At 34.2% G+C, this 17,926-nt stretch overlaps 1 protein-coding gene and 1 long non-coding RNA gene across 24 annotated transcripts; one reads left to right on the forward strand and one right to left on the reverse strand.

The window, feature by feature from the left end:
* Positions 1–6,541: 6,541 nt before the first annotated feature.
* On the reverse strand, positions 6,542–7,742 carry LOC112088567. The gene is made up of 3 exons (XM_024158967.1): positions 7,650–7,742; positions 6,909–7,511; positions 6,542–6,667 (listed from the first exon to the last, which is right to left on the reverse strand). Exons 1-3 carry the CDS (start codon positions 7,740–7,742, stop codon positions 6,542–6,544), a joined length of 822 nt encoding a protein of 273 aa, XP_024014735.1.
* A 2,749-nt stretch (positions 7,743–10,491) lies between these two features.
* Positions 10,492–16,791, forward strand: LOC18023059. 23 transcript variants are annotated; one of them, XR_002900512.1, is made up of 16 exons: positions 10,492–11,272; positions 11,346–11,422; positions 11,553–11,642; positions 11,729–11,848; positions 11,977–12,085; positions 12,161–12,217; positions 12,320–12,328; positions 12,424–12,531; positions 12,607–12,758; positions 12,906–13,207; positions 13,315–13,378; positions 13,512–13,532; positions 13,680–13,731; positions 13,802–14,011; positions 14,117–14,206; positions 14,320–14,627. It is a non-coding gene; the product is annotated as an uncharacterized LOC18023059 (long non-coding RNA). The 23 variants fall into 23 exon arrangements; XR_002900502.1 differs by adding exons at positions 15,618–15,707; positions 15,856–16,791 and having other exon boundaries at positions 11,977–12,531; positions 14,320–15,528; XR_002900507.1 differs by having other exon boundaries at positions 11,977–12,217; positions 12,604–12,758.
* Positions 16,792–17,926: the final 1,135 nt, after the last annotated feature.

A 17,926-nucleotide genomic window follows, 5' to 3' on the forward strand; every position in this document is an offset into this window, starting at 1 on the left:
GTTTAAAAATTTTAATATTCAAACTTAAAAATATATAAATATACAAATAATATGAATGAATGGGTTATAGTTATGTTTTAATAACTATGATTCTTTTCGGATTAATATAAATAGATATGTTATAATAACGTTTTTATAATCATTGTACTTATTAGATTAATATAAATAGATGAAATAGAATAATATTTCTTTAATCGCAGTCATATATAATAGAAATAATAAATTAATAGAAACAAAATATATATAAACAGAAAATATATATATCACTTATTAGAAAATTATATATAAATAAACAAAAACATAAATTATATTACAAAATTTGATAAATTAAAAATAGTTCTCGTGCGGATGCACGAGATAGAATTTAGTTAAACATAGTTATTCCTAATAATTTGTATAGGTCAAATGCAACAATAATATCAATTCACTGTCAATATTATCAACTTCTAGAAAGATGTTGTTGTAATAAACAAGCACTGAAAATTATACATGATATATAAACGATAAACTTGTCATTAAATCGATTGATATTTCACATGGTTATTTGTAATAATCAATTATCGCAAATTTATAAACACATATATATATATATATATATATATATATAGTAGAAACTCTGTAAATTAATACTCGATAAATTAATAAATTTTATAAATTAATAAATTTGTCTGGTCCTAAGTTGGGTCGGTACAAAATTTAATACAAATCGATAAGATAATAAGATAATAATTTTAACAAAACTCCTATGTAAATATATAGTCCCATTAATATCAAAAATCAATAATTATTATAAATAAAATTTAATATAAATATATAAGTGAGATAATCTACTAAAATATGAGTTTAGTGAAAAATTTTTTTTATTGTAAATTTTAATTTTTTTGTAACTCATCGTTAATTTTAGAAAAAATGTTTTAAAGACTAAAATCTTAAAAAAATATTTTCTAAAATTAATAAAAAAATAAGAAATATTTTTTCTTGAAAATCTATAAATTAATAATTCTATAAATTAATAAATGCCAAAGTCTCAATATTATTAATTTATAGAGTTTTTACAGTATATAATATGGCCGAGGCATCTTTTCTCTCGAATTAACCTAGTGCCGCTCTTCTTCTTCTTCGATCTCCTTGCCTCTCCGGTTACCGGTGCTTCTCGCCGGTACCGCGAGAGAGCTTTTCTTCATGTTCTTTCCTTCGCTCTGTTTTCTTCTTCCCCTGGTTTGAGTCTTTTCCAGCGCAGTTAGGTGGTGTGCCTTGCTCTTCGGCGGAGTTTTCATTGTTTTGTTTGTTGGTGGACGGCGATAGCATCTCGCAGAACCGGATCTGACGAGAACAACGGTCTGGTGATGCTCCTCTCAGGCTAACGTAGGAGTCTATCAACAGCTCCATCATTTTGGTTGGCGTTTAGATCGGCCGTCGTCAAAGCAGATGCAGCAAACGGAGGGGCAATGCGAGATGATGAGTGGTTCTGAGTAAACTCGCCGGCATCTGAGGACATGCGGTGAGTCTTGAAAAGTATTCTCAGAGGAGGTGAGTGGAGTCAATAGGTACCGTCCACGGTTGTTTAGTAAGCTTGTCGGTGGCAGGTCTGAACGGAACCTAGACGGCGGCATTGACCGGATCTACTTCCTTTTCTCTGCAAATCTAGTCTTCATTCTCCCTCAGGTAAGTTTCAAATGCGGCGGCGCTCTGGTGGTCTTTCCTCTTAGTCGTGCGGTAGTTTGTTTTGGCCCGGAAAGCTTTGGTTGGTTGCCGCAGAAGATCGGTTTTCCGTCAGACGAGCTGGTGGCGGTGGCTCCAATGGTGGTGTTGTGGATTAGGATTTCTGTCTCTTCCTGTTTTGGGCCGGTGTTGGGCCTCAACTTTTTTAGGGTTTTAATAAGTGGGCTTCTGTTTTTTTTCATTTTGCCTTTTCTGGTCTTTTAGCTTTAAATTAATGTCTGCATCCTTTTGTAAATATTTTAAAACCCAAAAATTAAATATGAAGACTTTTTAATAATATACTAGATTTTAACCCTGTGTCTCTGTACGAGAATTTTTTATTTTTTATATTTCTAAAATAAGTTATATTTATTTGTTTGTTTAGATATAATTTGTTTTTGTTATTTATTTTTTTTAAATCAAAAAATTATTATCATGTTTTAGTTTAAACAGTAAAAATTTGAATATTAGTAGAATAAGAATATGCGTTAATTAAGTATACATTGATTTATTGTTAATCATAAACTTTGTTATTATGTGAATTTAGATTTACACATAAACAATCTATAAATCTATGAATTTGCTAATCCGTTCGTGTAGTTGTCTTAAATCCTTTCTAATATCTTCTATGTTTTGACAAACTAACCTGTATAAGACTATATTTATAAATGTATAACCCTATAAATATTTACTAATATTAAATATTTGGACCAATTGATTATGAATAAATATTATTTAAATTTTAAATTAAATCTAACCTGTATTTAAAGAATTCTAAAATATTAAAATTATTATCTAAATTTTTATAATAAAATTTAATTATAATTTGAATTTTTTGAATTTAAATTAAATTAAATGCAGATTTTTGTAATTAAATATAATTATCATAAATTTCCAGTAATTTGAAATTTAAATTAGAGATGACATAGATTTTAGGAAACCTAAAAATATCTAAATTAATAACTAATTTTCGGAAATTAAATATAAATATAAATAAAATATCATAAAAAAAACTTTGGGAGTGTTTGGAAACAAACAGTAAAAGTACTTCTGTTTTAATATAATAGATATATATATATATATATATATATGATACGGTTATACAAAAATTTATTTTTGGCTCAATTTACTATTTGTATGAAATACATAAAATATGTATTGTCTATCATGCAGACTCACTTATTGTTTTGTTATATTTAATAGACTACATTTGCTTGGCCTTCCCTGTACATAGCTTCTTTCAACTCTCCTTATGGCTAATGCCATAAATTTACCAGTTTAGTTATGATTTTGTAAAGTATACTTAACTAAGTATCACTCTTGCCTTTTTGTGACCATATAAAGATTCTTTTTATATTCGTTAATCTTTTATTTTGGGGGATAAGATGAAATAATATTACTTTCAGAGAGATTTTTTTTCTTTAACTTTACTTTGAAAGAGAACTATAACCAAATTAGCATCACTCTTACCTTTTCTATAAAGTTCATTCACCTTTTTAAATTAATGTAAGCTCAGGTATGTATAATTAATTCTTGTTTATGTATATATGGTTTATGAATTTTTAGAGAAGTTTTGGATCCAAAAATATTAGATTGGCCTGAAGAAAGAATTGTGTCTAGCTCGATTAGCTTTGAAGTGCTGTGAGCTGAGGAAGAAGGACATACCTGATCTCACTACTCTTCGATTCCCTGCACTGAGAAAGCTAAGGGAGATTGCAACAGAGGATCATCAAGTACATAACTCATGACAATTTGGTTCTTCTTTCGCTAATATCTTCCTCTCAGTAAATAACTATTGTTTACTATTGTTTCTTCGGACCTGCAATAACAGAATTCTAATCTTCACATCTTGAGAAGGAATACTACTCATACATCTATTTTTGGTTATATTTTTTTTGGGTTAAAAAAATTCTTTGATAGTAAGTATTTTAATAATCCGAATCATAACCTATGTTTGCCAATTATTTCGCAACTCTCAGAGTTATCTTATTATTATAATTTTTTTGTCGAATATTTTATTATTTAAAAAAAAACAAAAAGATACCAAAAGAATATTCAACGTATGATATACCAAAAGATGGACCCCTAGGCTTGTGACCTGATGCGAAACGATTGCATCTTTACGAAGTCGAGGATGGAGGCTTTGGAGGCATTGAAGAAGATCCTTGTTGATGATCCGGAGTCGGGGAAACCAAAATCCTTGACTAAGACAAATTAAGTCTTTTGTTTCATCTTCCTTTTCTTGCATAATAATAAGTCTTTTGTTCTGAAATATGTAGGAACATTATCCTTGCGTTACCAAAGCGTTACAAGATAGAATCTTTTTTACCGTCTCTTGTCTTATGTTTTGATTGCTGAGAAAATGGGAACACGTTAGGTGAATTGTATATTTTCCAAGTTGTTATCTGTTTGTTGTTACATGTTCAAAGCTTGGGGGAGATGAATTAAGCAAAAAGAAATATCTTTGATGTTTGTGATTTTAGTTTGTACCAACAAGTACATTTGGTTGATTTGTCAATTAATATGGGAACAATGTTTGGTAAGGTGAAAGACTATGTATGGAGAAATTTTTCAATATGCTTTAGACAAGAGGGTTATCACTTTCTTCACCAAATCCTCCTGTTGTTTACAATCTTGTTTGGGTATTTTTATACTCAATTTCAAGAGTTTTTCAAGAATTACTTTTTTTCTTGTTTTTTTTTTTTTGTTTTTTTTGCTTTTCAGTATCCTAATTTGAGGTTGGTTAATGTATTAGGTTGCAAGAGATGGGAGACTAGTTCCTGATAAGGGTCGTTTTCAAGGCTTGGTCCTAATCATTCTGAGCATATATCTTATACATGATGAGTCCCACTTGTTAGAGCCTTTGTAATTTGTCAATTTTTCTAATCTGCCTATATTGTTACAAGGAAAACTAATTTATATACATGAAAAGAGTCTTTGATTGGATTATGTTTTGCCTTAAATTCAAGAAGACCCTTTAACAAAATAAACGATTTTAATAAAATCACTTCTTTTTTGTTTTGTTTTTAACTAATAAATGTACCATCTATTCTATTTTGTGAAAAATCACCTGAAAATGGGTTTAGATTGTTTAAAAAGTAAAAAATTCATCATAAGTGTTTTATATATATATTTAACATGTTAAAATTTAATATTCTTATAAAATACTTATATGAAATATAAAATTAAATTTTTATTTAAATTTTAATTTGTTTTTTCTATTTTAATTTGTTGTTAATCAATAATATTTTTTTTTGTTTTAAAACGTTAAAGAATACACAATAATCATAAACACAATAATTAATGCATCGGTAATATTCATATATTATAATATAATTACACGTCGAATAACAAACAAATCATGATGATAAAAGCGACCAAGACATTATATCATTTACACTTTTGGACATTTTTCTTTGTTTTTCTTTTGATTTTTTTTTTGCCTAAACGGAATAATTATATATCTAATTATTCTACTATGATATATAAAAAATTTCTTCTATTTTTTTAAAAAATCACAAAATTATCTGTAAAAAACTTGTATGGAAAAAACAAAAAGAAGGAAAATAGAAATGCCTTCACATTTTTCATATTTTGCGTTTTTAGTAACCAAAATTCTCTCAGCCATGTAAATGTATTTTTCAGTTTCATTTGGTTTTTTAATATCTTAGACAATACTATCATAAAACACTAATGTTAATAATTACACCAGTTCAACCACCAACGCTAGAAATAGGAAATTACATTATTATTTTCTGTTAAGATATAATAAATAATCATTCATAAACTTATGAGATAGTTTCAGATGTAACCTACATTTCAAAGTCAAACACCAAATTAACTTTTTTTTTTTTTTTTCAACTTTTGCCATTTTCTCACAATTTTATCTTTCCTACCTAAACTATTAACGAAAGTACCATTATACATCTATTATTTCGATTTTTCTTTAATTTGGTTAAAGTCTCCTTGGTCCTCCTAAAAACCATTTATTTACGAAAATGCCATCTTCTTCAATTCCTTCAACCACCATGAACAACCACGAAATGGGAATAAATGCTTCTCAACCAATTTTAAAGCTGTAATAAGTAAATATCTGAGCTCATTCACTCATAAACTTGCTCATTCTTTCATAATTTCTTCTCCAAAACATCTGGGCTAAGTTACAATGCGTCAGGCCATGCATTTTCGGTGATTTCAGGTTACTCGACACTTGGGTTGTTTATTTTCGGAGAAATCCTTAGTTCTGGGTGCTTAAGAGAAACTTAGGCGAGCTCAATTTTGTTAAAGGTAATCCTCACACTTCAATTTCTCCACATTTCAGTTTTTATATCGCAAAAGTAGACTTCTCGTGAAGTATATTGAAGTCTACTAGTCAACATAAGATTATTTTTGCAATTGACTTCTTAAAAGTAGACTTCGTTAAACTTCACGAGAAGTCTACTCGACATCCTTTGAAAACAAAAAAAGCTTAGTAGACTTCGTTTGAAGGCTCAAGAAGTCTACTAAAGAAAAGAGGTTATTTTTGTAGTTGACCATATTTTTACTTTTGGATCTAGACTTCCGTATGAAGTCTACTGTTTACGTCTGCATAAGAAGTCTACCTTAAAGTTATTTTTGTAGTTTGACCAAAAACGTATAGGTCATTTTAGTGTTTGACTACTATTTTTTAAAAATTAAAAAATTAAAAAAATTCCGAAGGAAGGCTCCTCTTTCCTGCTTCTGCCTTGACGATGTGCAGGTTCTCTTGCGACTTGATTCATCTGAGGGAATGTTCCTCTTTCCTGCTTCTGCCTTGACGATGTGTGCACCCAAAACACCTTCCAAAGGCCAGTGGTTTTTTTTAGAACTTGAAATAGGGGTCATGGATTGCATTGACAATCTTGACAATATCCGGATCCTGTTCCTCATCATCCCAAACTGGAAATATATCCGCCAAGTCTTTAGCCACGCAGCACTGTATGCGAGCCTGGAAAAACACAATAAGTAAATGAATTACTAGCCATATGAAGCCTGGAAAAACTACGTATGAAGTCTACCATTGAAGTCTACTACTGAAGTCTACAACTGAAGTCTCCCACTATCAAGATTTTATATAGAAGTCTACGCATGAAGTCTGCTCCTGAAGTTTACTTTGTAAATTCATTACTACATAGAAGTCTACTACGGAACAAGACTTCTAAATGAGAATGACTAGACTAGTACAGTACCTGTTTTAGCATGTTGGCTTTGACGTTCTTTCGTCCTCTTGATCCTTTGTAAGCCAGCATAAAAGGTGTAGGATCATTTGGCAATGGTTCGCCAAATTCAGCAGCAAAATCCGGCAGAGCATAGTACACCCACACTTGAAGAGCTTGCACAAATCCTTCTATATGAATGTTTTTGCTGAGATCTTTCTCCTTAACAGACTTGATCAGATGCTGAAAAGCAATTCTTCCCCATGGGAACTCCTTAAAACCTTCGAGATCCATCACTAGTATGGCATGGTTGACATTTGTGGATAAGCCTGGTCTCGTTGCCACTATGAAACCAGCGTAGATCCCAAGATATCCCAACCGCAGCCTATCATCCCGAGACCATGATGAGCAGTTGGAACAGGCTTCAATAATTTCGATAGTGCTTGGGCCCGACTCGACATCGACCCCCATTAGCTCCCAAAATGCATGCATATCAGAAAGCTCAAGATCAGTTACAGCCAAGTCATCCACGTACCCGCAGTTGAGTCTGGTGATCTCCTCAAACTCATGCAATGAAAACCAAACTGGAGTGGTACCAATCAGTCTCCATATCTCGTACCTCTGCTTGCAAACTATCTGAAAGGTTAGCATGTGGTGCACCAGCCTAGAAGCCCAACCAAAATCCAAGTCGTGGAATTTTAAAAAGACATCCAACGGTGACTCGTAAATCTATTCCCATTCATCCTCTTGTAGAGCTGACTTTAGTGCAGGTACCAGCCTATAATCATCAGCATAATAGCCGATTCTTTTATCCGGGGCTGGCTCACCGCCTTTGGTGTACAGTCTTCTAGGGAATTCAGAGGCCATCATTGTATAACACAGATTTCTGCATCGACGGTAACAAAGCTCTAATGAGAAAACTAGTTATAACTAACAGTTTGAAACTATATAGGAATGAAGTCTACTTTTACAAAACGAAGTCTACTTTTTGATACAATGAAGTCTACTTTTTCAAAATGAAGTCTACTTTTTCAAAATGAAGTCTACTTTTTCAACATGAAGTCTACTTTTACAAAATGAAGTCTACTTTTTTGCAAAATGAAGTCTACTATTGCCAAAGGAAGTCTACTTTTGTCAAATGAAGTCTACTTCACATTCTAAGTACAATCCGAGTCGAGAAGTCTACTGAAGCCAACCGAAGCAATCTAAACATAAAAAAGCAGTATACGAAGTCTACGGAAGCCACATGAAGCAATCAAAACATCATAAATACTGCATATGCAGTCTACTAAACCCAACCGAAACAATCAATACATGATAAATACTGTATATGAAGTCTACTAAAACCAATCATCCAAATGGAATCTACAAAGTTTATAGTGTTTACAGCCGTGATTAGATGAAGCCGGCGTCGAGAAAATGCAACCAGATCTGAGAAAAAAAAACCTAAGTACTTAAACCCGACGGATAAAATTACAGGAAGATAGAAGAAATAGAGGAATAACTAAGTATATATCTTCGAAAGGACATCTACTAACCGTTTTGAGGCAGGAAATGACTTTAACCTCCACCGGCGAAAACAAATCTGCAAAAAAAAACCCCCTAATTTCAGATCTGGACACTGGTGGTTACGAAAAAGGAAAGGTGATGAATACGGAGGACTAGGGAAGCATGGGGGTGTGGTTGGAGGAAGAAAACTTGCCTGAACGGGTTTATCGGCGGCGGTTCTGTAAGTCGGCGGCGCCAGAGAAGAGAAACAGTAATCGCCTTCAACTTTTTTTTTAACACAAACTTTTGATGGTTTTTTTTTACGGGATCTGTAAAATTTCTTTATATAGTCTGGTAATTCCGTTCGGTTTGGGTAAATTTTTTCCGGTTAGGGTTAGTAATTTTATGGGGTCTAGATAAATTTACCCGGTTACAGGCAGTTTTTCTTGGTTAAGAGAAGTTATTCCTGGTTTAATTTTGGTTTAAATTTTGGTTAGGTTAATTTATTTGGTTTAGCAGACTTCAATATAGAAGTCTACAACTTTTAAAACTTAAATAATAAATTTACTTCTACTTAATTTAAAAACATAAATTTTCATTTAGCAATATGAAAAAATAATTTCTGTACATTTGGGTTACGATTACGGAACTTATGAATGTAAATTTGATACCAAAATAATATTTTCTAGATTATAAAATTAAATTTCCAGATTTAATTACTTAGTAGACTTCATTTCGATAAAAGAAGTCTACTATTAGACTTCTTTTTCTCTTTAGTAGACTTTGTCAGGGTGTAAACGGTAATTAGGACATCCGTTTTTTGTTTACTCATACATGATTAAATGGTTTTTTCACTACTCTTTTAGGTTATTTCTGTCAAATATTTTTTCAGGGGTCTACTTTTGTATTCAAAGTCAAGTTTTAGGTTATTTTTAGCAAAAACCCCTAAACTTATAGTTCGATCGAGGTATCATTAATATTGTTATTCTTAATAACTGTTATAAGTTAAGTGCAACATTAATATAAAATCACTGTCAATAATATTAATTATTATCAATATTCTTGTTGTAATAAAAAAACATTGACAATAATTCATGATATATAAATTAAACGATAACCTTATTATTAGATCGGTTAATCATTCCATGATTATTCATAACAATTAATTTTCAGATGTTTATCATCAAATGTATATGTAATACGGTCATATACAAACTTATCTTTGGCTTAGTTTAATATTCGCATGAACATCTATCATGATGGCTCTTATGGTTTTGTCATCCTTGCTAGACTGCATTTGCATGGCCCTCCCATGTACAAAGCTTCTTTCAAATCTCCTAATGGCAAATGCCATCCATTTTTACTAGTGTAGTTATGGATTCGTGAAATTTACTTAACTAAGCATCCCTCTTTGTTTTTTTTTTCTGTGACATGATTCTCTTTACATTCATTAACTTTTGATTTTTGGGGAATAAGATAAAATAAATTACTTTCAGAGAGACTTTTTTCTTTAATTTTACTTTGAGAGAGAACTATAGCCAAATAAGATTGAAAAAGATATGTATATATAATATAATATAATATGTTGGGTTATATTCCAAGTTCGAAACTAATTAATTGGCCGACAAAAAAAACTAATTAATTGGCTTTTTGTTTTTAAGTTCATTCACCTTTTCATATTACCGTAAGCTCATGTATGTATAACTAATTATTTTTCATGCAATTATCATTCATGATTAACACATATACATATGGGTTTCTTATTATCCTTTTAATTGGAAAATGTATACATTTTTTTTTAATATATATCAATATTATAGAGGAACAAGATTATAGTTTTTGGTCCATTCCTTACAACATGAGAATACACTGTACATAGTATCGTGTGTATAGAGTTTTTGTTTCAAACAAGACTAAATAAATAAATTAAGATATAAAAGTCTCGAGAAAAATGTCTATCTTATGTTATTAATTGAGAATGACATTTAAAAAAAAAAACATGTACTTAATGTGTGATTTACAAAAAGTGTCATGCTAATGTATTATTATGAGAGAATTTCTCAAAACACATAAAAAAATTACTTATTTTTTTTTAACATCTTATTTCATTAATTAAATAAAAAAACATTACAATGGAGGTAGGTGAGATTCAAAGCATCCTTTGCTAGTACATTAGCAAAAGAGTTTTCTGATCTGGGAATATGCAAAATTGAAAAGAAAGAAAATCGGGATGCGAGTGTTTTGATGTCGAAGAGAATGATGAAGATTTTTTTAATCGACTTGTTGGTGGTCAAAACCTTGAAGAGGGCCAAACAGTCAGTCTTCATCGAGAGCTTATCGATGCCGGATTGGAGAGCTTGATCCAGCGCTGATCGGAGAGCTAGAGCTTCTCCGACAAGGGGGGAGATGACATGCGCTTCTAGCCTCCGTCCTGTGCCAAGAATCATGGTTGGCGATCCGAACCACCATCCCAACCCTACAGATTTACTTGTTTCGTTCCAAGCTGCATTAGAGAAGCTATCAATCGAGTTTGGGGGACTTGATCGAGGAGGATCCTTTGTCGGTGGTGGTGTGGTTGGTTTCTCTTTGATTTGGGCAAGCTGCCACTCCCTAGCCGATGCGATTGCTTTGATGGATGCTTCCTTTGCTGTGATGGTTCATCTATCGAAGATCAGGAAATTTGAGTACACCAGATTTGCCAACATACCCATGGGAAGATTGGCCCTCAAAAAACTCCTGAGGAGGGTAAGCAATGAATAAGTCTAGAGAGGGCTAAGCTTGATTTGAAGTCGATGAAACTTTGCAGATTGAAGGGTCTTGCAAAAGGAATCAAACTCCAAACTCTTGATGCGAATTCACAATGCAAAAAGAGATGAGAAGAAGTCTTCAGAGCACCACATCTCAGGCAGGTATATGTTGTCTCATTCCTCTTATTGCTAGGTTTTCACCTAACGGTAGTGCTCCTTTGATTATTTACCATAGGAAGGTCTTCATTTTTAGAGAAGAGGATATTTTCCACTTGTGTTCGTTCCAGTTGAAACCATGGTTTATGTCGATCGGTAAGCCATCTCCTGTTTGTTGTTTCTCTCTCGCTGTATGGTATCCGGTTTTTTTTGTATAGTTGCCTGATTTAGTTGATAGCCAGTTGTAAGATTCTTTTGCTTCTTCTTTGCTTGGTTTTATCTCTAGGATGGTAGAGAGTAGTAAGAGATAGCCAAGGGTCATCCCAAATGCTGGTTGTTTTCCTATTACCAATAGCTTTCCCCAGATTTTTTAGAAGTAAGTCTCTTCCCACTAAAATGCCTTGCCAGCCATGTGATACATTTGACTAAGTCTTTACCGACGTGAATGATTCTCGTTTGCAGTATTTCCCCAAAACACTCTGGCGAGGAGGCTTTCTAGATTTTGCAGCAGTCTCCAACTGATTTTGGTGAGAAGAGCGTCATTGAAGCTTTCAATATAGGCCTTTGTCCTGCTTAGACTTGGTGAGTTTTGACCAGGCCACCCAACTTATTTTTCTTTCATCATGCTTAGAATCCCACCAAAATCTGGTCAGGACTGATTGTATTCTCTTGTATAAGCTCTTTGGTATTTGAAGCATGTTATTGTGTAGGTTAGAGTGGCTGGACAGGACCGACTTTAGAAGAGTTAATATCTCTGCATTGGACAGAAAGTTTGATGACCTGCTGACGATCTTCTGTCGGATTCGATTCACGATGAGAGTAAGCAAGTCCTTCTTTCTACTTCTGAAATGTTCAGACAAACCCAGGTACTTGCCTTGATCTCCTTCATTTTAGATTCTCAGAGTTAGCTTGACTCTTTCTCGAACTTCAACAAGGGTTTTCTTAGAGAAGGTAATCGATGATTTAGAAGAATTGATCATCTGGCATGAGGCTTTCTCATACTTTTGGAGGATTGACTTTAGTTCCTGACAATTTCTTTCACTTGTTTTGCAGAGAAAAATGGTATCTTCTGCGAATAAAATGTGGTTGATTCTCGGGCTTCCTTGTGAGACTCTGATTTCGCTGAGACGTTCATTTGCTTGAGCCTTTTTACACAGACCCGATAAAACTTCTCCACAAAATATGAAGATGAAAGGAGATAGAGGATCTCTTTGACGGATATCTCGCTGAGGTATGACCAGTCCCCTTGCTGCACCATTAATAAGGTAAGAGTATGAAACTGTATTTATGCATTGCATCATTAGGTGAATCCATTTTTCATGAAAGCCCAAATGCAGCAGGACCTCTTCGATTAAACTCCACTCAAGACGATCATAGGCCTTACTCATATCGGTCTTGATGGCCATTGAGCAATGGATTTGGGCTTCAGAATGTTTCAGGAAGTGGAGAGTCTCGTGTGATATCATCACATTGTCAGAGATAGCCCTTCCAGGTACAAATTCACTTTGATTCTCTGAAATGATCTCCGGGAGCACCGGTTGAAGTTTTTTTGTCATTATGTTGGATACTATATTGTAGAGTACATTGTAAAGTGCTATAGGAAGATACTCTGACACGGTCTTCGGGTTTTTGACTTTAGGGATTAGCCTCACATGGGTGGCGTTGATAGTCCTTGAAATGTTGCCCGAGCTGAATATGTTCTGGACTTCCTCTACAACTTTTTGTCCCACAATAACCCAATTTGATTGAAAAAAACCAGATGAGAAGCCGTCGGGTCCTGGTGCCTTATCAGGATGAATTTAAAAAATCACCTCTCTAATTTTCTTTTTTTGATGGCATTTCAATAAGTGCTTCATTTGTTTCCATGGAAATGCAAGGTACAAGAGATTGGCTCACTGTTTGGGCACGGCTTGTGGTGGTTGCAGCAAAGAGATCAGAATAGTAAGAGCTTATCACTTCTGAGATTTCATCAACTTCGAAGACTGCTTTTCCATCCTTATTTTTTTTAACAGAGAACTTGTTTCTCGCCTTGTGTCCCTTTGTCACAGCATGAAAAGAGCCTGTGTTTTTATCACCGAGGGAGAGCCAGAGGTTCCTGCTCCTTTGTTTCCAGTAAGCTTCCTCCCTTTTATACTCGTTCTTGAGATTGGTGTTTATTTCATAAATAAGGCTTTCATTTTGAGTTTGGCTGCTCATAGCTTCTTCTAACCTTTGTCGTTCTGCTTCGATGACTTTCCTGCTGTAGATATGGTGCTCTCTATTCCAGGTAGAAATTGTCTTTCTCACCTTAATGATTTGTTGTTCGACCGTCGCTATAGGAGATGAGTTCCAAGCCAAAGCAATTAGCTTACTTACTTCTTCATTTTCCCCATTCTCCTATCATACCTAAACATGTTTCCTCTTGTTTTGGTAGGTGATTCCAGGAGTGTAAGCAGAGGACGGTGGTCTGACCATTCAAATCTTAGGTAATGGCATCTCCCTGATGGGAATGTTTCAACCCATGCATTGTTTAAAAGGGCTCTGTCAAATCTGCAGTGGACAAGGTGTGTATGAAGAACTCTTGTCCATGATCAGAAATTCTCGGAATCTTGGAGATCAAAGAAATCACAGCGTGACAAAAAAGTTCTGAAGTCGACAAAAGTTCTTTCTTCACGTAGTGGGCCTCCATTTTTCTCAGAGTTATCTATGATTTGATTAAAATCACCAGATAAATACCATGGGGAATCGCGAGTGTTGGCCAGTGAGGTAAGACATTCATATATTTCTCTTCTTTCGGATTGGTCAGGCTCACCATAAACGAAGGTAGCGTAGAAGATTTTCTCCTTGTATGTGACTTTTGTGTTGACGTAGTTGTTGCAAGAGGATAGGACCACCACTTTGATTTATTTTTTCCAATACAGCGCAAGCCCTCATCTATTAACAATGTGGGCGGAAACAAAGGTATGTTCCTCGTGGTCTAGCCAAGAAAGGGTTTTCTCCACATATTCATCCTTATTTTTTGTCTCCATATGGAACAAGATATTCAGTTTAATGCTTTTTTACATTTTCTGCAGTTGCTGGACTGTTGCAGGTTCCCCAGCCCACAACAGTTCCAACTAATAATGCTTAAGGAAGAGGATCATGCGGATCCTGAAAATCCGCATGTGGCTTAGGGGAAGCCGAGTTTCTTTTCTTTGAAGCTTGTGCATGGTTAGAGGTGTTTGGGATCGAGGGTCTTTGCGTGTTACTTTGGTTGGGACCAGCTCGAGGGATTCCAGAGGAGTAATTACTCATCGAGGGTCTGGCTTGTTGGATTCTTAGAGTTTTTTTTTTAATCTAATGTTAAATTATTCTCAAAAGAAAAAAATAATGTTCTTAAAAACTGTGGTTGAAATTTTTAACTTCTAAAAAAGATCAAAACTTCTCGGGTTGAAAACCATTCCCAGAGAACTTCCTCGTATCGCAGATTGCCACTCCTTCGGATCGAACTTAGTTGGTTCCGAATGCACTTGTCAATCATCTTGGTCAGCCACTCCTCAATGATGGTTGTTTCTCCATATCTTTGGTTGTTCTGTTCCTGCCATATCGCATGGGTGGAGGCTTGAAATGCGTAACAAATTATAAAAGTGGTGATCTAGTGCTGCGTCCTCTTAGAGTTATATTTCTTGTCTTTGCAGCTTTTGAGCTTGGCTTCGGAGAATTTTACAGATGATGTGCCAGGATCTTCTTTGAGACAGCTCCCTTGAGGAGATGACTTGCAGAGGAGATCTTCCTTGGGAGTCCACCTCTCTTTTTTGGTAAGATCGTCTCTGGTCCGATAACATTGTTTGTTTCTGATGGTTGAGGTACTGTTTCTATTTGACTCTGATCCAGAAGTTGAGGGGCCTGTTGGAGGGATTGTGCTAGAATCCTTGTATAACTCTTTGTATTCTTACAGCGCTCTCAATTGGATCAGCACAGTTGATGTACTGGATAGTGACCTTTTGTAATTCCTCTATAATTTGTTCTGCATATTTGATTGGGGGAGGGGTGACTTCAAACACTTCCCACTCCACATTTCTTTTCAATGAAGGGATTCTCGGGCGTGAGGTAGTGGTTCTTTTATCTCTTTGTTCTTGATGGATATCCTCCTAAGAAGGGATTGGTGGTATTTTTCTCTTTATATTGGCCTTACATTTTTGTGGGTTCTGGTGGGATGACTATCATGAAACAATGAGTAGTTACCATTATAGTCTTGAGATGCTCTTTGGTACTGTGAAAAGTCTTTGAGGTGTGGCCATGAGGTATGTGAGGTTATTATGTCGTGTCTTGTCATGGTGGGAGGAATATAGGCTGCTCTATAATGCTCCAGGTGCGTTTCTGTTGTCTCCAGAGACACGCTGAGATGGACGTTTTCTGTAAGGGTGACCATGCCTATCAGTTCTTTGGCTGTATTCATCATCGTCTGGTTTGCGGTTCAGAGGTTAGTTGTTATCGTTTGGTGGATTTCTATCTTTCTTATCCTCATTGTTCTTTTGTTCTTCATGTTGGATCTTTGTTGGGCAGAGTAGTCTTTCAAGAGTTAGGCGGTGGCAGTAGGTACAGAACTTATCGAGCTTCTCGTATTGCAGGGCTACAGCCGTTTCCTCTCCTGTTGCAAAGTTAGTGATTATTTTTCATGGTGAGAGGAACCAAAGCGTTGACAGTGACTCAGACCTTTGCATTGGTTATGGTGAGTTCAACTGCTTCCAGTTTACTGAGATTTTTTCCGATATTCGTTAGCATCTTCTCCTGCCAGTAGTGGAGCATGAGTCTTTTGAGCACTATTCAGAAAGGACTACCTGATAGGAATTCTGGAGATATGATTGGTTCTCATTTCTGAATGATGAGCATCCATCTTGCGTAAAGATGAGGTCTTCCATCGAGAATCCTTTGGAGATCCTCTTGGACTTCAAACCGAAATTGGAAGCAGTCTCTTCCAAGGTCAGAACCTATTGCTTCCCCCCCCCCCCTCCCACTCCCCTGAGACCCCACCTTTTTGAAAAGGAGGAGAGCATATACCACATTCTCTGTTCACGTAGGTTGGTGAGTCTTCCAATAAGAGTCAGTTGGTTATCCTTGACTAGATCACATGTGTCCAAGGCCGGCGCTCTAATGCACTTAACCGGAGGTGGTTCTGGTGAGTACGTTATCCCTTTGTCTTTCTCCGAGTAAGTGAATCTGCAACCATGGCTGTTCAGATGAAATTGCTTAAGAGAAATTTTGGAAATTGTTTAAGGAGCAGATGGTTTGAAAGTAGTTCGGCCAGGTGTAGCTCCTTAAGATATGTAGAGAGGTAGAGAGGCGTTTAGGGGTTCAAGAGGCGTTCAGAGGACTGATGGGTAAAGGGTTGCATTGTTTTATGATTGTTAGTATTCAGAGATAATTGATTTTTTACAAGGAACTTTGGGTAATAGCTGTCTTGTTTTGGTAAAACTAGGTTCAATCGGAAGCGGAAGCTGGATGTGTAATACTTAATTTACTAAAATAATTACATCATATGTCAATAACATTAATTTGGTTAGAAATTAATTTATTATATCAATTATATATTTCATACTCAACATTTAATTGGTAAATATATTCTCTTTCTTACTATTTCTTATCAATATATTTATAAGAAAATTGTTACTAAACATTATATTTCTTATCTCATCTTTCTTTGAATTTAATTTTGTTATAAAAAAGCATACTATCCATTTAGTAATAAAAAATTTTAAAAATTTCAAACATATTATAAATCAAATTATTTTATATCCAAAACAAAGTATCTTAGTCTGATGTTGGACCGGTTAGATAGAACGTGTTAATCCAATTTTTTTTAAAAATGTGCAATCTTATTTATGTAAAAAATACTATTAAAATTAATTGTGAAACCAATAATTATTTAATCATTATTTGCAATAGCATAATCAGCGCATAGATTTGCAATTATAAATATCTCAGCTAGCATTTTTATAGTTATATTTATATAAATATATATATATATTATATTTGCATATTCCAATAAAAATTATGGTTAATATTTATTCCACACATAGTGCGGACAATTACCTAATATATTATTAATAGTATTAGTAATGACTATACAATCACTACAAAAAAACTTATCAATTTTTGACAGAATTTTTGACAGAAAATAAGTCGTTGGAAATTTTTGACGGATTTCCAACAGATTTTTGACTAAAACAGAAACCATCAGAAATTTGTCACATATTTTCGATGATAAACAAGTCGTCAGAATTCCGTCGTAAATTTTCGACGAATTTTCGACGGATACTCCATAAACATAGATTGAGTTATAATTTGGAAGCCATGTTTGGATCTTGGATGGATTTGGAAGCCATGTTTGGATCTTACATGAATTCAGAAGCCATGTTTGTAACCCAATATGTGTTTTTAGAAATTTCTGATGGATTTCCAATGGATACCCTAAAAACATATCTTTATACTTAGCTGAAATTTCCTAATCGAAATATTCTCAATCCGTATTTCTGATGGATATCCTAAAAAAATATCTTTATACTTAGACCATCTTGCCTGATCAAAATATTCCCAATCCATTGGAAATCCGTCAGATACCCTAAAACATATCATTATACTTAGACCAAATAATTCCTACACGACGGATTGGGGATATTTCAATTAGGTGTAACATAATAC

This window comes from Eutrema salsugineum, unplaced genomic scaffold (assembly GCF_000478725.1).
Source record: "Eutrema salsugineum unplaced genomic scaffold, Eutsalg1_0 scaffold_14, whole genome shotgun sequence".
Classification (NCBI taxonomy): domain Eukaryota; kingdom Viridiplantae; phylum Streptophyta; class Magnoliopsida; order Brassicales; family Brassicaceae; genus Eutrema; species Eutrema salsugineum.